General features: G+C 30.3%; 1 protein-coding gene across 1 annotated transcript; it reads right to left on the bottom strand.

The window, feature by feature from the left end:
• Positions 1–241: 241 nt before the first annotated feature.
• Positions 242–19557, bottom strand: LOC126835508 (sodium/potassium/calcium exchanger 3-like). Its single transcript, XM_050568154.1, has 7 exons — positions 19103–19557; positions 10259–10474; positions 7190–7594; positions 1830–1976; positions 1545–1745; positions 1365–1466; positions 242–835 (listed from the first exon to the last, which is right to left on the bottom strand). The coding sequence occupies exons 1-7, from the start codon at positions 19221–19223 to the stop codon at positions 504–506; spliced, it is 1524 nt and encodes a 507-aa protein (XP_050424111.1). The 5' UTR covers positions 19224–19557; the 3' UTR covers positions 242–503.
• Positions 19558–20318: the final 761 nt, after the last annotated feature.

Below are 20318 nucleotides of genomic sequence, written 5' to 3'. Positions count from 1 at the left end.
CATAAAACTGAATCACAAACATAATTTAAAATATTGTTATAACTTATAATCCAGGTTAATTAAAATACTAGTTATCATAAAAATAATATCTAAAATATTTTTAACTAAGATTTTGTCAGTCTTAATACTATTTAACACATTGCATAATAGTTACGAAGTTAATGCATTTAAAAATAACAGATTATTTACTATCAAAAATATTAAAACAACAAACTCCTATTTAATAATAAAAATTAATATTAATATTTGTATTAAACGTATAATATCTTATAAAATTTAAATAGTAAATTTAATTTTGGCACAGCAAATTAATGAAATGTATTAACTGATTATTATGATATTATGTAATAAAAATTTACTATTGTCTAATATTTCTATTGACTTGCAAGCAAGAGTTGAAATGAAGTACATTTAAGTTGTTTTATGTATTTAAGAAACCATTTGAATGTTTTCATGTTACATTTAATTTATATAAATTAAATATTACACCATCATTCGACCAATCAATTTAAGCATTGTCCTTCAACCGGTGCTTTAACGAAATTTAGCCCAATTATTATAAACGTTGTAATGATGACTACGTGACCAACAAGGCATATGATCCCAAAAGTTTTATACATTTTAAATCCGTTAGCAGCAGCTGCAAAATTTAACACCACGACGCTGACAATCATACACATACAGTTGAAAAACAAATCGCTTGACTCCATTTTTACTGGTCCACCATTCATGGATGCTGGCAACAATGTTTTGATGTACCACGGTAGGCCCAGACATAGCAAAATGTCTAATGTATTACCACCAAGAGCGTTGCTGATACTCATAGATCCAACTCCTATCAAACAAAATGGTTAATTTAATCATTTTCAGATTTATCCATGTTGTCATTAGTTAATTGACGTTTTGGACCCATCGCAGGGTCCATGACTATACTCAATGTAAGGTTTGAAACGTCAACTAACTAATAACAACATAAAACTTTTCTGAAGAATAAATTGATAAATGAGTAGCCTTTTCTCTAAAACTAATAATCATCACTTTAAGAAAAATAAAAAATTTCTAAAACAACTATAGGTATAACGTGAAATGTCTTTTAATTGTTCTATGTTTTAAGTTATTTTTCTAACTGTCTAAAATTAAAAACTATAAGCCTAGTAGAATTATTTAAGAAAAATGATTTCGGATAATTAGTTTTGGTTTTAAGTTTGTATTAAAACATTAGTTTTTTAGTACTCAAATGTAAGTACCTACATATAAAAAATTAGGATGTATAATTTATTTCAATTTTGACATAGACGCATTTTGGCGCGATTAAAAAATGCGAAGAGGAAGAAAAAGAACATTAATGTTGATTTCTTTATTACCATTAAGTGCATTTATTACACTGGATACGGCTTCGGGTATACTCCCGCCGGCTGCCAACACCGCTATGCCCATCACGATGTCGCTAATATGAAACGTATCTCCTGGAAATGATCAATTAGATATTATGCTATTAAATTAATTTTAAATAGTAAATCAATATTTCTCTTGTCAACACTCACCACATATAGTTAACATCCAAGACACTAGGTACGAGCTAATGCCTATCCATATGATGCACATTATGAACGTTAACGGATAGACTTTCCGTTTGGTCCGGCAATCTGGTATCGTCATTCCTAACAAAAACGCCACAGGCAGTGAAAACAACCACCACGTGGTTGCCAGAGCGTTGCCTTTTGGTCTTTTCCATATGGGAGAAACTTAAATATAAAACAAACAAACAGTTGAACATTCCGTAATAATCGGTTCGTTTAACGGAAGAAGATTACTATTGCGGGTCGTACCTTGCTCTCCTTCGTCCGCCGGATTGCCATTTTTTGAAGTCACCGATGTTTGGTTAGGTTTTGCTGGTGGAACATACTCGGTAAAATAAAATGAACGGTAAACGCCATACCCAATGTCAAACGCCGGTGGTTTCACTGAATTTGTTGCTGTTGAAAAAAAAAAATACCACGAACAAGTCTAGTAAATGATCCCCGGCGCAAAACGTTATCTCGACTGCTCTCAGGGTGCATAATTTCAAAGCAACAGATTAGTAAATTAGTATTGTTTGATTTGAATACATTGGTGCATCTAGACGGGGACTAGGAAAGTTTGAATCCTTCTAAACTCGTTCAGGCTTCAAAAACATCTCAGGCATAGCCCCCGAGTATGGTTTATGATTTTTACTCGCATTCTGATGGAATTTTCGGAGTTTTTAAAAGGTCTGAACTTTCTCAGAAATCCTCTAGTTGCGTCAATGTTTAAATAAAAATATATTAATGGTGATTTAAAGCGTAAGTCTTATAAACAACCAACCCGATCCGTATTTACATTAACGTGCAGTGTCAAATCCATGCAATACAGTAATGCAGTCGATGAATGTGTTCACAAGTTTTCACTTTTTACCACTGTAACAGTAATACCGTATCTTTTTTTGCACTATGATATATGTATAATCTACAACATTTCATAAGAATATATTTATGTTTTATTAATTCGTCTAGACTATAGACGGCGAATAATTGATTACGCAATTTGTACACACTCATTTGTTGTACATTTGTACACACAACATATAAGTTATATAATGACATTATTGTCATTTTACTAATATTAAATATTTAAATGTGTCGTTAAAAAAAAATACTGAAAAAAAACACACAGATATTACTTGGTAGTCCTTATTTTTGTGAGCAGTACAACATCTCAAATGTGCATTACGAAATTCTTAGTGTAGAATGACAAAGTGCAAACTAACTTGAAAACGAAAATATCACTTATTACCATTCCCCAAAACAAGTTAATTCAGTACAAACATAATATATATTACCTACTTTGTTTTATTGTCTTTTAAAACGCGTTTAAATTAACTTTTTTAAATATAGTTTCAGTTTTTTAAAAAATAATAAAATAAAGATGTTATTCAAAACTTCAATACAAGTTTAAAAATGCATACTTTCTTTTTTTACTATATTTTTAGTATGCAAATCACAACAACAAAAAATGTTAAAAGTTAAGTTATACAACATTTCAACATCGTTTTTTAGCATAAAACACTACAAAATTTGCTTATTAGCAAATTGTATTATTTTATAACTTCATGTTTTTTGTTTTGTGTATCGTATCTTACATAGTTGTTTATAGACATATAGTGTTACATAGTGTTATATAGATGTTATTAATAATACTTTATTTTATAGTAGCGTCTATTTAGAACGTTTTTAACTATTTTTCTTCATTATGGTTGGTTTAAAATATTTGAATTTAGTGTATATAATATATTAATATATTAATACCTATATATTTAGGTATTAATATATTTTAGGTACATACCTATATATTTACGACAGTTTTTTTAATGCTGTATGTGTCAATACGTTTTTATTTAAGTAGTTAAAAATTAATTATAGATCACATTATTATAAAACATTAATAAATACATACAAATAATTGCATCCAAAGGTATAAATATGGAAAATCATCAAAAGTTTTTTATCATACAAATAAAAATTATACATAATTAATTAAAAATCTTCAAAAATTATTTCCAAAATTTATATTACTTATTTAATTTAAAGATAAATGTTTCTGAATATTTGATTCACAGCCAGTTGTTATAAGTACATTTTAAGTACCTAAATTACTAATCCTATATGTACGAAAATGTGTACTTAAGAGGGCGTCGCACCGGTGATTTTCAGTAGTAAAAACATGTTTACGCCAACTGAAAATAACTCGCTTAATTTTTGTTTTAGAGTAAAAGCACCCATTATAAGAGAACAATATTCCGGAGGGCAATTCATTTTTTGAAAAGTTACAGTCATTTAAAAATATTAAAATAGTGGTTATTTCTAAACTATGTACCTATTGAGCGATTTTGTAAAAAAATTGCCTATACTTTACTCCTTAAAAATAGGTGGTGCGACGCCCTATTAAAGTATCACGACTAAAAAACAGTGTAATTTTAAAAAAATATAGAAAAAAAAGAAATATTTTTCAACTTCAAGATCAGGAAGTGAAAAATAACACGTCGTTATAAAATTAACAAAACCAGTTATTTAAAAAACAAAACTGTCCTATAACTTAATAACACCTACAGGCCCATTGTAATTTTCATTGTATTAATTATTACTTTATAAACGGGTGTTTATGTTTCTTTAAAAACTAAACTACAACATACATTTAAACGTGATGAAGGTCACTATTATTATAATAATTAAGGAGGATGCTATCTCCGGTATGGCAACATGCTTGAGAACTACGAGACAATGCATAACGAACGATAACATTTAATTTGGACACCTGTCAATGACGTGTGATCGTGAAGTCGATTTGATTAGATTTAATTACATTAATAGTTACATATTCTTTTAAGCTATCCGAATAATATTTGTTGTTAATAAATAAAAATGAATAAGAATAGTAATTTATATGATTATTATTTTACAAAATGTATTTTAATTGTATTACCTAATCAATGAAAAATAAAGATAAATTATTGATTCTTAAAAAGTGACGAATAAAAATAATAAAATAAACCTTATACTTGAAGATTCCCAACTATTTTAGAGTACGAATAAGTATATTATTGTTAATTACTAATTACATTTATTTTGAATACAAATATAGAAAAAACTTAAGCAACACTCGTGGTTATGTATTATAAAATATTTAAATAAACCCTTAGCCACAAAAATAATACTCTATAGCATATAGATTAAAAATATATATCCGTACCTCAGAGCAAAAGTGTATTAAGTCGAAAATTTCCATTTCCCAGATTTTGGTAGACTTAGATTACAATATTTTGCATTCTATTCACTGATCTACTTTATACGACGTTTGGACTCTTAGATGTGTTCATCTAAGTTCATACATTTTAATAAATTAAATAACTATTAATTATCAATAATATAAAATAATTATTTTATTTATTTATTACCTACTGATTAACTTTTTTTCCGTAAGATTTACATTTTATGACTATTACACTGAGAATTTACACGTCTTGTAAAAATTATCTTATATTATTTTCTTAAATGTGTACTTAATAACAAACTCATTACAGTTTTATGCACTTTAAAGTGAGATGTAACACTTTAAGTTATGTTAATCATTTTAATGTGTATTTTTTTTTTTGTTATAAACATTAAACATTATTACATTTTAAAAGATGCAAGAACTTTCAGTGTAACCTCTAGTTCAGGAGAATATTGGTAATCTATTGTTTAAATACTTCCACGAGGCCACAAGATATGATAAGATACAAATGAGTATAAAGTTTATGAAGTAAAACGTTAAAGTTTATGATACTGTCATCCGTGTTATCTTTATTGCTATTTTTTTTAAATATTCTTAAGATAAAGTATTTAAGTATACTTAGTATATTACATTCAAAACAATACTACTTGGTATAATATACACATGTACCTATTTAGTTTTTAAATGATTTCGATAACGACCTCACTAAAACACATATAATATTTGTTGTGGACTCTAATCCAGAAAAGAATATAACTAGTGAGCGTAATTTAGTCTCGTTCATCGTATCACATAAAAGTTTTCTGATAATCTCAACCGAGATGATATTACTTTTCCTAGCTAAATATTTAGTGTGTTACGTAAAGAGTCTCTATATGTGCCATGATTTATATACCTTGTAAATGTTATGAAGAATTAAAATATTTTTTTCAAACTTACATCGGAGTATTCTTAGAAAAGTACTGTTAGAGGTAGAAACATGTTTTTATACCAAAACAGGGCCTGTATGCATTAATAATTAAAAAAATATTAAAGTAGATACTTTATTACTGTGTTAATTTATGAGTTAACAAATTTTAATCTAATGTTGTTTTATTGAAAAATTGCCTTTATAATACTCCTTTATAGATGATAGTGTAGAGGTCACGTAAGCAATATATTGGTTTTTATTTGGTTACTCTTAATATAAGACACACATTAAGTTTTAACTCATATTAAGTGTTTTTTAGCTTTAATATATCATATTTTTCAAATTAAATTGTTTGCCTTTGCTTACCTATTTATTTAGTATTATATTGTTTTTAATTTTATTTGGTAATAGAATTAAAGTATGAACTACTGGAGCAGATTAATGGTCATTAATCATTATAAAGATCCTAATTTGTTATAAACTCATGTGTATTGAATACTTAACTCATTTTTCTTGACCAAGGTCTGCATTTAAACCCGTATGCGAGTAAATTATGATATCGAAAACACTACGATGTTTGTAATAAAGACTAATTTTGAATCTCAATAATGAATAATGAAATAATATGTTCGACTTTGGGTACTAATATTTCAAGGATTACCGCTATAATAATAATTGCAATCCTTAAGTATAATATAATATAGTTAATGTCTTTAGAGGCCTGGCCAGGCGTAATATTCTTTTTAATTATACGCCTAGAAACAAAATATATATTAACCAAAAGCATCAAGGTAACATGCAAAATTATTATAATTTTTAAAATAAAACCAATATAATGATGGCATTCAAAATCAAACTGGTGCAGTATCGACATTATGTGCCGAGGTTAATATTTTATTAAATGGTGTGGTGCAGCACCTGTAGGTACCAAAGTTAGTAGGTGTAGGTATGTATGATGCGTGATTGGGCTAAGTATATAATGCAAGGTGGTGTATATCTGTGGTAGGATGGCAGAAGTTGATATATTGTCTCTTTTTGCCAATTTCGATGTATCTATAAGTTAAAACTTATCTGATGTGTTTTAAAAAATATTTTACACAATATTTTACAAAGCGTCAAAATATGGTATGTTTTTTTATTATCAAACTCTAGTTATAAACATGGAAGCTAATATTTAAAAATAAATTTTGCTCATACGTCAAAATAAATAGTTTGATTCGATTTCTCTTTCTCCCATTACTCACAGCATATTATACAATATACATATATTAACCAAAAATAATATTTTTTTCAGTTTTTGTGAAATTGCTGGTATCATAAAGAATATAATATTATGTTTGATATCGATAGATAATAACAAAACTTTTTTACAATTTTAGTATTAAAATCAAATACTTCAGTTATTGTATCTTCCTAGAATTGGGAAAAGTGACATATAAATTTGTGTTGTGACATTCTACCACAGATATCGCCATACGGTTATAGACTTACAGGATCGAAATGAGTTTTTGTTTTTCAACTTTTTAGCGGCTGTCTTGAGCTTTCCCTGAGTGAACATCAACAGAAAGTACCCGAAATACATGACTAGCATTAGGAACGCCTCGTACCACATGATCACGCCGTCTACGACGACGGCGGCCAGAATCATAACAGACACCACGTATACGCCACTGTCCCGGATTAGTGGCCACTTTTCCAACTCGATGGCCTTCCTGGCCGCCAGTCCGGCGCACGCCGAAACGCCCAACGTATTGTACACCGCGCTTCCCACGACCGTGCCGACGCCCAGATCGGACTCTGTCAGGAACGTGCCGATGACGCTGACGAAAAGCTCTGGGGCGCACGTGGCCGTGGCCATGAACGTCGCTCCGGCCACGTCTGGTGAAATACCTAAATCTATAATCAAGATAAAAACACTTCGATTAATATATTATGTACGCTACTTATAAAATATATAGATAATTTTTCTTAAAACCCTTTACAATTGAATAGCGTTATGCAGAAAGCAACCAACCCACAAAAAAAAATCGAGATTTTAGTTTAACTAGTGTATACCACACTAGTTAAACTAAAATCTGCATAACGCCATTCAAGCGTACCCTTGGTATTAGTTGTTCACCCCGAAGGTCTACCCTACGACCACGGACCGACTAGTAGCGCTGTGTCAAGTGAAGTGGTCCTGTAGAAAGGCCACTTAGCGTTCGGCCTCAACGACACTTTAGTCGCCTTTTACGACAGCTGTGAAACCCTTGGAAGAATTCTTTCTCCCTTATCCACAGGGATAATAACGCCATTCATTTATAATAATTTATAATCAATAAAAGAACCTTTAGTTGTATTTTAATAATAAGTCATGTACACATCATTCCATCTGCAACACAGTCACCCGCAATACAAGTCGAAAAAATATCCATCTCCAACAAAAACCTACCAGTGAAAAAGGGCCAAGTTCCAGACTGCCTCCCAAAAAAGTCAGCTTACCAAAATAGTAATATCTACATTGTGGCCAAGTCTGCTATTTTTTTAGTTCATAACCTCACTTCATTCCTACTTTCATGAGCCTTTGATACAATGTAGATATCACTATTTTGATAGGCTGACATTTTTGGGAGAGGATCTGGAGAACTTGGCCTTTTTTCACTGTTAGGTTTTTGTTGGAGATATCATTCCTTTTTGCTGGCTTCAGTATAGTGTTAATTTTTTACGAGGCATTGGTGGGATCATTTGAACATTGGGAACAGAGACCTGCGCGTTTGATTCACGCGGCCGTAACGAAGATTTTGCTCCAATACAATTTTTCTTAGAAAAGCGGCACTTGCTATTTTTTTTATACTTAGAATGAACAAACGAATTCTCCGACGAAGAATAACACGGGTATAGAGTATATATAGACTGAATTAAATAATGATATTATTACGATTATTAAAATATTCCGTATTTCATAACCGATTAATGAAATAAAATACAATAAAATTATTATTGAAAACAAGAAAACATTATGTTTGATAAGTATTTACTGTCAATTACAGAGAATGAGAATGAAAGATAATGTGAGTTTCGACGGAGCGGTAATCTATGGTTAATTAATAAAAACCCGTGCTAATCTAATTAAGCAATATTTATGCACGTCGCATCATGCATTTAGAACTACACTCCCTAAAGCGAGATTAATTTTGACAAAAATTGCAACTTTTAGATTTTTCTCTTTAGTTACACTAAAAGACCTTCTTTTGTGCCAAATTTCACGTTTCTACATATAAGGGAAATGTTTTATAATTTTGATGATGAGTCAATAACAAAAATGAAATTCTCCCCTTTTGAAAATGCTTTCTATTAAGGACTCAATTTTTTACAGTATCCTAAGCTAAGCAAACTTAATCTACGTTTCAAATTTCAAAAGCTTATCTTAATAGGAAACAGAGAGATATGTGGGTTAGAAAAACTGGGTGAATTGGTTCGTGTAAAGATATACTGACATTGCTGGAACTTGGCCTATCGTACTGCCGTACGCTCAGATACTTTAAAAACCACGGCTCCTGATGGCTGATAAACATCCAGTTTAAAAAACGTTTGAATGTTTCCAAACGTAATTTAAAAACATACATTTATTAGAAGAAAAAAGTTATAAATGCATTATATGTGAATAATACCAGGGGTCTGTACAAAGTTCCGGGTATAATTCACATTTTACTCTGCCTGGGACTTAACGGGAATAGATAAATTTTATTTGTTTCAGGGAGAATCACAAAAAAAATTGTTTTTTTAATTTTCTTATTTTAAATGTGCAAAACGACTGTACAAATACAGTAAAAAAATAATATTATATTTCGGTAGTTAGTAAGTAAAATTTAAATCTTACACGGAGCTTTTTCCGGTTTCCTGAAAAACTATAAACATATTATAACAATAATTATGGTGGTCAATCCATATTAGGCGGGACAAGACAAATGACAATGGATACGCAGAAAAACAATACATATATTATGTACACCTCTGAAAAAGTCTAATTAAAATATGTCGCTCAGGTTGAGTAAATTATACTTAACTGCAGCTATTGTAATTCATTTATTTTAACTGCTGTAGCTAGCAGTATGAACTTCACTTTCTTTTCAAAATTGCTTAGAACGCATAATGTAATAACAAATAATAATATAATATTAACAATTACTATAGACGCGAAAAATAACATATAAATGATAATATGCTTAATGATTTTTTATTAGTAGGTATCATTATTCATTATTATCCGTATGTTTAAAACGCATTAAATACACTATATCATTATATCAACATCGCATCGGTGTATTTACGTTATGATTACATTAAACTATAACACCCACAATTTTTTTGTGAGTTTCTTGTCACTGTCAGAGTAGGTACCTGTGGGCTAGGCCTAGCCACATTGTTACTTTTTATATTATTATGCGTCGTTGGTACATTAAAACTTAATTGTTGTTATTATTATTATCATTGTTGTTGTTGTAAACAGGCCTAAGCTGTTAAATATTTTTAGTAGGCGATTCGCTATCATGGTACTATATCTAAGTAATATAGGCTTACCTAAACATATGCAAAATACTGACGGCAAGAAGTAATCGTTACAAACGAACGCTATGAAAACGAATCCGTAAAAAGCCACCAAAATGTGTACGAGAACAGCGCCGTGTCGTCTTTGTTCATCTGTGAAGTAGTCCGGCGGGAAGTCATCGATCGAATGACTGGCGTTTTCGCATTGGACCAAATTGCTGCTGTTAAAATTGCTGATCGCGAAATTTTCTGAAATAATTCAATTCAAAAGTTGGTGATTATTATATGAAGTTTCGGCAAGAGAAGATGAGAGCTTCTTAACTGTTCGCATTTTTTTTTATAATATATTATGATGTAATGAGAAAAACTTTGTTTCAGAGATCTGCAAGGAACTGAGTATAACAAAAAGGCAAGAGAAGACGGAGAAAAATGGAGAAGAATAGTGTAGGAATCATACCAGGCAGAACATTTCAAACCTAAAGTAGGCGTACACTGTATACACGCATTAGCATAACACACATAAATAATTGCGTATTAATATGTATTGAACTACATAAACTATAATTATACATTCCAATCTGATCGTAATGGAATTCACTGCCGATCAATTTTGCAACGATCATGAGCGCAAACAAGTTTTAAATACAAGTCACGACTCACCATGACCGTATGAATGCCGCAACCAGAAAGCACTCTGAACTCTTTAAATTAGTATCATAATATATTATTCTAATGTCCGAGAGTTGTACGACAGTATTTTTATTGAGGCGTACATTTCTAAAATTGATAAAAGAGAAATAAAATATTTACTTCTTATATTTTATAAGTACACTATTTAAATAACAACCAGGGGTGACGAAGGTGCTTAGCATATTATTTTCTAAGCCGACCCCCTCAACCTATATGACCTATAGCAAAATTATAACTACGACACTAAATGCGTTTTATGTGTTTACGCACAGTAATTGTCATTACTTAAAAAAAATCACATATAAATTTGCGTTTTTCTTTTTATTATGTGTTAAGGGCTCGTATCAAATAGTATACTGGAATCTATATTTTTATATAATTTGTATTACCTGTCCTAATAATTGCTTAAGCCATATCCCATAACAAAATTTAAGTTTAACTATACACATTAAAGAACTTGACAGAGGGAACAAATTAGCCTGTATCAACGTATTTTGTCTACGTATGAGGTCGTGTCTAGTTTAAAATGCAAAATAACATTAGTTTCTTAAAACAATTTTTTAATTAGTTTTAAGTCATATCTTAATAATTTTATTTTTTAATAGTTTCGTAAAATATAATAAAAAAAGAAATAATATTGTCATTTATTCGGTTCTCTTTAAAATATAAATCCAGATTTATAAGAAAAACAATAGGTTCTGTTATTTTAAGTTTTGAAAAATCCAATATTAATAAGCAAATGTCTAAAAAGAAGTATAGTAAAAAAATTTTTTTTAAAAATTTATAACATTTGCTTAATATAAAAAACATTATAAAAATGGAACTAGTTAAAGTTTTTAAATTTTATAGATTAGTTATTTTAAAGGTATTGGAAAATTATTCATTCAAGGACTGTTTTTATACGTTATGCATTGGTCGAGTAGTTTTGTCGAGGTGCCGTGGTAAATAAAAACAAGTTTATTCTTTTTAAAGTTTAAGTCTTACGTAGAAAAATGGTATTATTGCGAACTTTCACAGAATTATTTTTCACAAATTAAATTTTGGATCCTTTAGCAGTTTTAGAAAACTTGAAGATAAAACTTTAAAATCTCGATAGAAGTCTTTATCTTAACTATATAAAATGACGTTACTGATAAAAATAACAACTATTATACAGATGTACTGATATACACCTACAGAGGTGAAGTTGTAATTGAATTGTAACATTATTGTAACATTATTGTATGTATATGAAGTGTTTATGAATTTATAGTAGCTGTTAAACATAATTAATAGGTTAATTATAGTTTAACACTTGAAATATACCGAACAAGCCTCATTGAAAACATCGAGAAGGCAATATTAAATTGTAATACAATTATGTTGTATTAAGTAGTTAAGTTATCCCAAAATGTAAAAACCATTATTGGGATTTGGGACGTAGTTCATATTTTTTTTGAAATCAATCATTTATTTGATCTTTGTCTGTAAATTTCTATTTTCTGTAAAAAGCATATTAAACTGAAAACTCATTAATATTTTTTCTCTTAGAGCATACCGCGAGGAACGGAATTGACTACATTAATAATACTACTCACAAAAAAATATTGCATATTAGTTTTCAAAAAACTAGTAGTCTTTTATTTTTATTTTTTTTTTGTCTATGACCAGTTAGTAGTCGGTTTAAACGACTCTTGCTATCCTGGGGAAGTGATTTATGTGGGGTTGTTTCCCGTTGCCTTCCGCACCAGTCGGGTGGCCTTTTCTCTATCCAGACGGTTACCCGCCCAGCTGGAGAAACGGCCAGCCCGAGATTCGAACGACGGCTAGTGCGCAGAAACACTGCAGCAGTAACCCTCTGCCACACCACGACGTTTTATTTTATAGAGTATTTGAATATAAAATTATAAAAAAATCTCATAATGAAAGATATTAAGTAAATTTACTATTTAGTAGCATAAAAATAAATATGCGCAAATAATGAAAAAGCGGAGCGACTATAATTAGATACTAGGTGTGTTTTCCATTACCTATAAATAAAGTAGTAAAACCGAGTCATATTCAATTATAAAATATAAAATGGCAATTATAGCTGCGTTAGAATAACAAATACAAATTATTTAAATACATATATGTTTTAGTGAAATCATTTTTATTATTAGAATACTCTAATTTCTAGCTAATCGGTTAGATTAATTTAGTTATTATTATATTACAAAGGATTAATTTATTTTAAATGTCTATACTTTGGTAGGCTTAATAGTTTATTGCTCGTATAAGTATGATTTCGTCCTTCAATATTGTCGTGTTAAAAAACTTGTATAAAATGAAACTTTTTTGTGTTATTTGACATTTTTTAATTTGTTGACATTAGAGGCAAGTTAGTTTTAGCCTATGAGCTAGATATTATATTATAAATCATTGTAGTATTTACATTATACAATACTAATATTAATTTATGGTATAATTTACACCCCGGTAGCTAATGAAAATGCGATTTTATACAGGTTGTTACAGTTTGTATTCCTCGGTTAATAGGTTATTAATGTTGTTGTGGGGTACAAAGTTAATCATCATCAAACAAGCTATGTATTTGAATAACTGGATTTAACCAATTGATTCAAATAAAGGAATATTAATCTGTCATTTCTCAAAACCCACTACAACTATAGTAGAAAATAGTCTATGTAATTAGGTTTTAAAAAAAATTACTGAATGTTTTCCAAGCAGATAATAATATAAACTTAGATAATTGGTATTTATATTCAAATTCAAATTAACATAAGCTTAACAAAGCTGGTATATATGTAAACAACAATATAGCAATTATTACAAATATCTAATAAAGTCGTAAGACAAAGTTAAGAATAGAAAACTAATCAACTGCATTTAAGAAATATAATAGCGACAAATGCCTAGAACTTTGTTAGGCACCAATATCATAAAAATGAAATAGGTACCACATTATTATTTTTTAACAAACATAAAATATATACCGATTTAATGTTAATGGAAAACACAAATAAAATTATTACTTAGAAAAAGTATTAATATTATTTTTCTCGCTGTGTAGCTTTATAAAAATAATATCAGCTTACACATAGTCGGAGTTAGTTTTGCAAAGAAAGTCACTATTTAAAAATTTAACATTCTAGCTAATACTTATATAATAATTTTAACGCATTCTAAATTACTCTACGCCAAATGGTATTAACACATGGTATAAACACATTTAGATGTAATATCGTCTGATAAAATGCACCGTTACAAAAACAGCTGTACCTAAATTACTTAATAGCCTTTGCAGCCGAAATAGCACTTATAATAGTTTTAGTCTACAATAATTGTACGCGATAATACTATTGTTTTACGGTGTCGACCGTCGGGTGCGTTTAAAGTTTAAACGGGTCGTCCGACTTTAGACGTGCTTTGGCGAATCGAATAATAATTATTACCGGTAAATTTTTGTCGAAAAATATATTGTCATCAAACTATAGAAACGCGCTTCGGAAACAGTACAAAGTGACAATATGTAAAATTAACACACGAATATACATAATTCGTTGTCGCGAAGGTGCTCTGGGTATCGTTTTTGTTACGGAATAATCGAAATTAGTCTCTCTTATATAACGTACTAAGGGCGACCTTGCCGCTGATTTAGTTTCCGCAAGTGCCAAAAAAGAAAATAAGAATAAGGTTCACGGTGGCCACCGTACACAACAATCGTAGGTAAATCGATTTCATTACGTTGTTGTTGTTTTCATGGTTTTTTTTTTACTACACATATCTATATTTGAAGTAATTGAGTTATTTAAAAACGTGATAATAGGAACACTCAAGCTGCACATTGTCACATGACTTTGCGTTATGCAATTATCCCGGAATACCCAGTGGCTACTAGCCATTCTCATAAAACCGTGTCCTTTGTTTTTTTAGTAACCCTACAAAAATTATTATTGTATAGTAAGTGCTGCGTTCGGAATCACATCTACATTAGTCTATCGATCAATATTTGTATATTATTACCCACAGACTTGTTATTTATCTGTTAGACTGTTAACACTTAACTGTTAATTATCGTTGCCAATTACCATACATATTTTACAATATAAAACCAATGAATAAATAAACAGGCATGATTGCTTTATAATACTGCGCAGGAAAATTGTCCCAGACTTGGGTAAAGGAAGTATTTTACCGTCTTAATTTCTCATTATAAGTATCTTCCATGACTGAGACAAATGGATGAGATAGGAAAATTTCGTTATTGATGTGTAAACATCTTTACGCGCGGTATGATGTTTTGGGTAGGAGTAAATTTGTGCAAATACCGGAAGTAGGTAACGGAAGTAGGACTGACGGAGTTGAATTTGACCGGTAAACGGAAGCAAACATTTCGGTTATATGTGAATATGTCCAATGGTACTAGGGATGTATAGTTACCACAGCTGTTAAGTGACCACAGCGGACAATGCCTCACCATACGCGTAGCTGTACAACGAACTCTTTACCGACAAATTTTTGATAGCTAAGCTAGGCTAACACACACGTGGAACAACAAAATAAATATAAAGAGCGCCATAAGGCCTATCATCTATGTGTAAAGTGTAAACTATACTAAATAGTCTAACAACAATAATGACGGTTGTATACATTTCCCCAAACAAACATTTACAATCAGTAATAGATTTCTCCACTTAGTACTTCTGCCATACACAGAAGAGGGGTCAGGTATTTTGAATAATAACTATCACTTTCTGCCTTGGTTAATCAGTGAAGATTTTAACGTTAACTTCAGTACTTTCAGTACTCTTATTAAATTTCTGAAATATACTTTTAACCACCAGATAAACTCAAATAGACAAGTGAGTACAGATATAACACAGCCGCTAAGGATTGACGGTTGAGGAATTTGTAAAAAATGAAAATACAGTAAACACATGATATACTAATCTGTATTATAGAAATTATAATTAATAAGACAATAAGCTAAATGTGTACTGCGAATATATTACTATTTTTATAACATACGGCATGACAAAATTACGTAAGTTAAGATCAGTATATACAAATCTCCAGCCATGTCAAGTCAGATTATTCAAGGATTTTAACCTCAGGGAACCAAATATGTACTTGATGAGATATTAAATTTTTATGATAATATATCGACGATTTAATTAAATATTTTGAAATTTACATTATTATATGTGGCCTAGTATTATTATTAGCGTTGAAAATGCAAAAACGACCAACCTACGTAAAAATAAAAATTCGCGTTTGCTTAAGTACAAAATAATATATTGTTTTATTTTGTACTAAATATATATATATATATATATATATATATGTATAATTAATTGACTGTGCTCACAATGCATGTTATTGATTTGTTGGGAGGCATATATCTTTTAAATCATTAATATTCGAATCAATATAATGTTATTTGTTTGCTTCGAGCAATTCATATAAGAGTAGGTTTTGTCGACTGGTTTTTATTCCGTTGTACCTATTCAGCTATTATACAGTGCGTACAACAGTGTTAGTATTAGTGTATCCAGTGATCATTCATTGTTGGCATTGTGTAGTAAGTGTATATTGCCCTTCATTGAACCATAACCATACAATTTATTGGAACAATGCAAATCGACCTATAATATTGGTGCGCTAAGAGTTGGGAAAAATTTGAATAAAATAATAAATAGTAGATTTCAATGAATTAATAAATGACTTTTTGAATAGAACAGTAACGATGGCATTTGCCTGACATATTATTAGTAATAATAGTATTGTTCATGGCTGGTGGTAACCGTAACAGAACTATTATCGTAAATAATAAATAATTGTTTTCAACGAATAACAAGAAATGAATTATTTAATGAATAAAAAATAACGATTAAATTTGTTATTTAAATAATATGTCCTTGTAAATAATTAAAATATGTATAAATAATAGACAATTTGTTATTTATACATAATTTAGATAAAAGTATATTCAAATAATGGCCAACAATGGCTATAACATAGGTCTAAAACGACTAAAGTCAATTTTTGGCAAAAATTAGTATCAGACCAATAAACGTGTAAATTAAACTCTCTATCTATTATCTTGTACTAAAAAATGCCACGCACAGGAAAAAAACTGAAAAAGTTATAAGTAATTTTATAAAAAAATTAACGGAACCTTATGAAAAATAAAAACTTCAAAGCTCATTTATTAAAAATTGAAAAATGTGAGAATATTTATTATAAAGTATACATTTTTTGTTTTAAACACAGTTTATGAATTATGTAGGACTATTTACATTATGAAAATAAACTCCCGCTTACCAAAATGGCAGACCAAAAATAAACCGTCTATCTTAAATCGCTATTATATTCGGATTTCGGAAGATTATTCGAATCCAAACCTGTTGACCGTGTTTATACTGCAATTTATGTGCCTACATTCCCAGTACTACTTTATTGCATGTCTATAGATTTCGTTTAAAAAAGATTATATGTAGATTTCGAAATAAACTGGACACTTTTGGGATCGGTGAATGTTTTTGGACAAACCAAATATTAACATTATAAATACAAATACGAAAGCGAAGTCGATCGGCACGCGTGTGGCCGTTTGTAATAACAATTATTATTTTGGTAATTTTTTGTATTTAACGACTTGGTTCATGAACTGCCACAACGCCCAGAACCATATTTTTACCCAACAAAGTATACAACTACCTACTTATAAATGCACTGGCTATTGATTATAATGATGATGTTTAAAGTAACAAAACAAAACAAAAAATAATCAACGTGTAATTACTAGGTACATACAGCTGATAATAACAATTATTTCACCGCACTATAAGGACGGGCAAGCCAAAACGAGTGCCGATTCTTCGAGTCGAAACCGAATGTGTTTCGAACGACTTTCCTTACGATGATGTGTGTAATAAGTAGTTTTTCTTTTGCATATCATTTATAAGTACTTCAATAGGTAAATTACAAACAGAGGTAATTACAAGTGATTAACGTACGTGTTGTTGGTGTGCAAACCATTAACATTTGTACAGAGAGATAAGCAAATAAATTATAGCGACAAAAAACAATAACGAGCCCGGCCATTCTATTCCTGGACGTTAACCGAAAAGTACAAAGCAAAAATTCGATCGGCCCTAAAGCAGGAAAACTTTTTTCTTGGGTTTTTATAGACACACCTAAACTGCATTCTGCGGTTATGACTTGTAAGTAGTAATTTACTGTTTAAACTACATACCTACATTAAATTGTGTCGTTTGATTACTTATATCAAAGGAGATTGCATATATATTTTGTGTTAGCTAGTTTTTTACTTTTCAAGAATTCTTTTTGACAATGTATTTTTTTTTGCTTACATTAATTATGATTTTAAATCTTAATCAGAGTCAAAATTGGGTAACCCGAAAGAAATGTATTTAAATCCGAAAAAATTGACTAGTTAGTCTCTAGTAAATGGTATTTAATTAACGACGAAACGAAAAAAAAAATGATTTCAGAAATATTTCCTGAATTACTACCGGTACAAATAAATAAATTGTTTAAAAAAATTCACCGGACCATTTTTATTTTTATTATTAGCTTTGTCTCTCAGATTACAAAGTCATAATTCAAAGGGTGCGTGTTTCATCTTAGTGCAGCCTTAGTAGTACCGACCAAGTCTGTTTATGAAATACTGTAACAGTTTAATTGTGCGATAAGCCGGTGTATGTGGGTCGATTTTTTTATTAAGCCAGATAACATAAAAAAAAACAAAATTTATCAAATATTCAACGATTCATTAACGCTAAATGAAATATTCGCGTATGTTGTCATTATAATTATTCGGTGTTTAAAAGACCGCAAAATTATCTTAATTGTTCATTAAATAAAATTTAAATCCTAACCAGTGCTAGACTGTCAAATTTCGTAACGGGCGATTTACAATTATTTGTTTTCAACGCAACAAATTCAAAGACGAATTTTCCCGGCCCTAGACATTGTACACTCAAGGTGAATAACTTGTTACTCGATTGTAGAGAAAAAACAAACACCGCTGCTCAGCCAACTGCCCGTGTTTGATTCGTGGCTTTCCGTTGAACTGACCGTCCGACGGCGACGGTCTAGGGGGGTAGGTAATTGGCACAAACATAATACACATTACACGTTATTATGGATCATAGTATTAGGTATATTGTATTTTATTACCTCGGTCGTTGAGGGTAGAAGCCGTGACGACAGTGTCATTGCTGAAACTGTTTTGGTTTGTGGACGCCGACGAAGCGAGAGCTGCGTTCAAGAGCACAATACCCGACACTAGTTTGTACATAATCGCACGCTGGCACCGACTACCGATCCTGGCTCGGTCGCGCGTCTTCCGAATGACTGTCTGATAATGTTATTCTATGTGATATTGTATCCTTTCACGCTCACGGTCACCGTATGGGTGCACACAAACACACACACACACACACGCTTGTATGTGTATAATATAAAATATTATTATTATCTTCCCTTCCGATCGCTGTCAATATTTTCCACACTAGGCTACAGCTTATTATTATTATTATTATAACGACCGCGCCAAAGTCCGTACTGTCGGTCGCACGTATAAAGCGAACGCGGACAATCTGTGCGGACGACTTACTCGGTATCGAATGTTTTATCGTCATGGGATTTACACATACGTTATCGTTGCATAGGCGGACGAGACAAGTAGATTTCGGAGACTCGCCTATTTCGAAAATAAATGTTACATATTATTCGTTTTTTCGCACAAGCCCGTCCGAGGAATGATGACGTCCGACCAATGACATTAACGGACCAACGCGACGGCGAAAAGTGGACTATACAATATTTTACAACAAAAATTAAATGAATAAGTATTTGTTAGTAACATACTTGTTTTAGCAACTTTTCAAGGGGACACAAACAAATATTTCACTCTTAGTCTTAATTAATTTTTGTTTAAAGATGATCCACCATCATAATTTCATTTAAATATCATTACTTGAAATTAAATTTAAAAAAAAACCATATAATTTTTGTTAATCGTTTTTCTATAAATAGCCAAAAATAATCATTGACATAGTGACATCCTTTTTACAATTTTTAATACCACCAAGTGTTTGTGTAAAGATACCATAGATATGGGTACCTTTTAACATATTATGAATACTTCAAAATTTACACTATTTACATATTTTTCGATTACTCCCACTTGAACAGATTGACTTGTCTGCCAACGTTTCGGAGCACTTGCACGGTTCATCTTTAGGACTATATGGTTCGAAATTATTATAAACGAACACAGATGATACAGTGGTAAGGTTTTTTATAACACAAAACGACGTGTTTACTGTAAAAAATAAAATAAATATTTTACCATTTACTATTCAACTAAAATATGTGACTTAGGTCCTTT

Source organism: Adelges cooleyi, unplaced genomic scaffold (genome assembly GCF_023614345.1).
Source record: "Adelges cooleyi isolate 19-005CV unplaced genomic scaffold, UGA_ACOO_1.1 ACOO_flye_CR_arks_rails_tigmint_CR_PRNA_23, whole genome shotgun sequence".
NCBI lineage: Eukaryota > Metazoa > Arthropoda > Insecta > Hemiptera > Adelgidae > Adelges > Adelges cooleyi.
The sequence above is the reverse complement of the archived record's forward strand: the minus strand, read 5'-3'. Positions and strand labels throughout refer to the sequence as shown.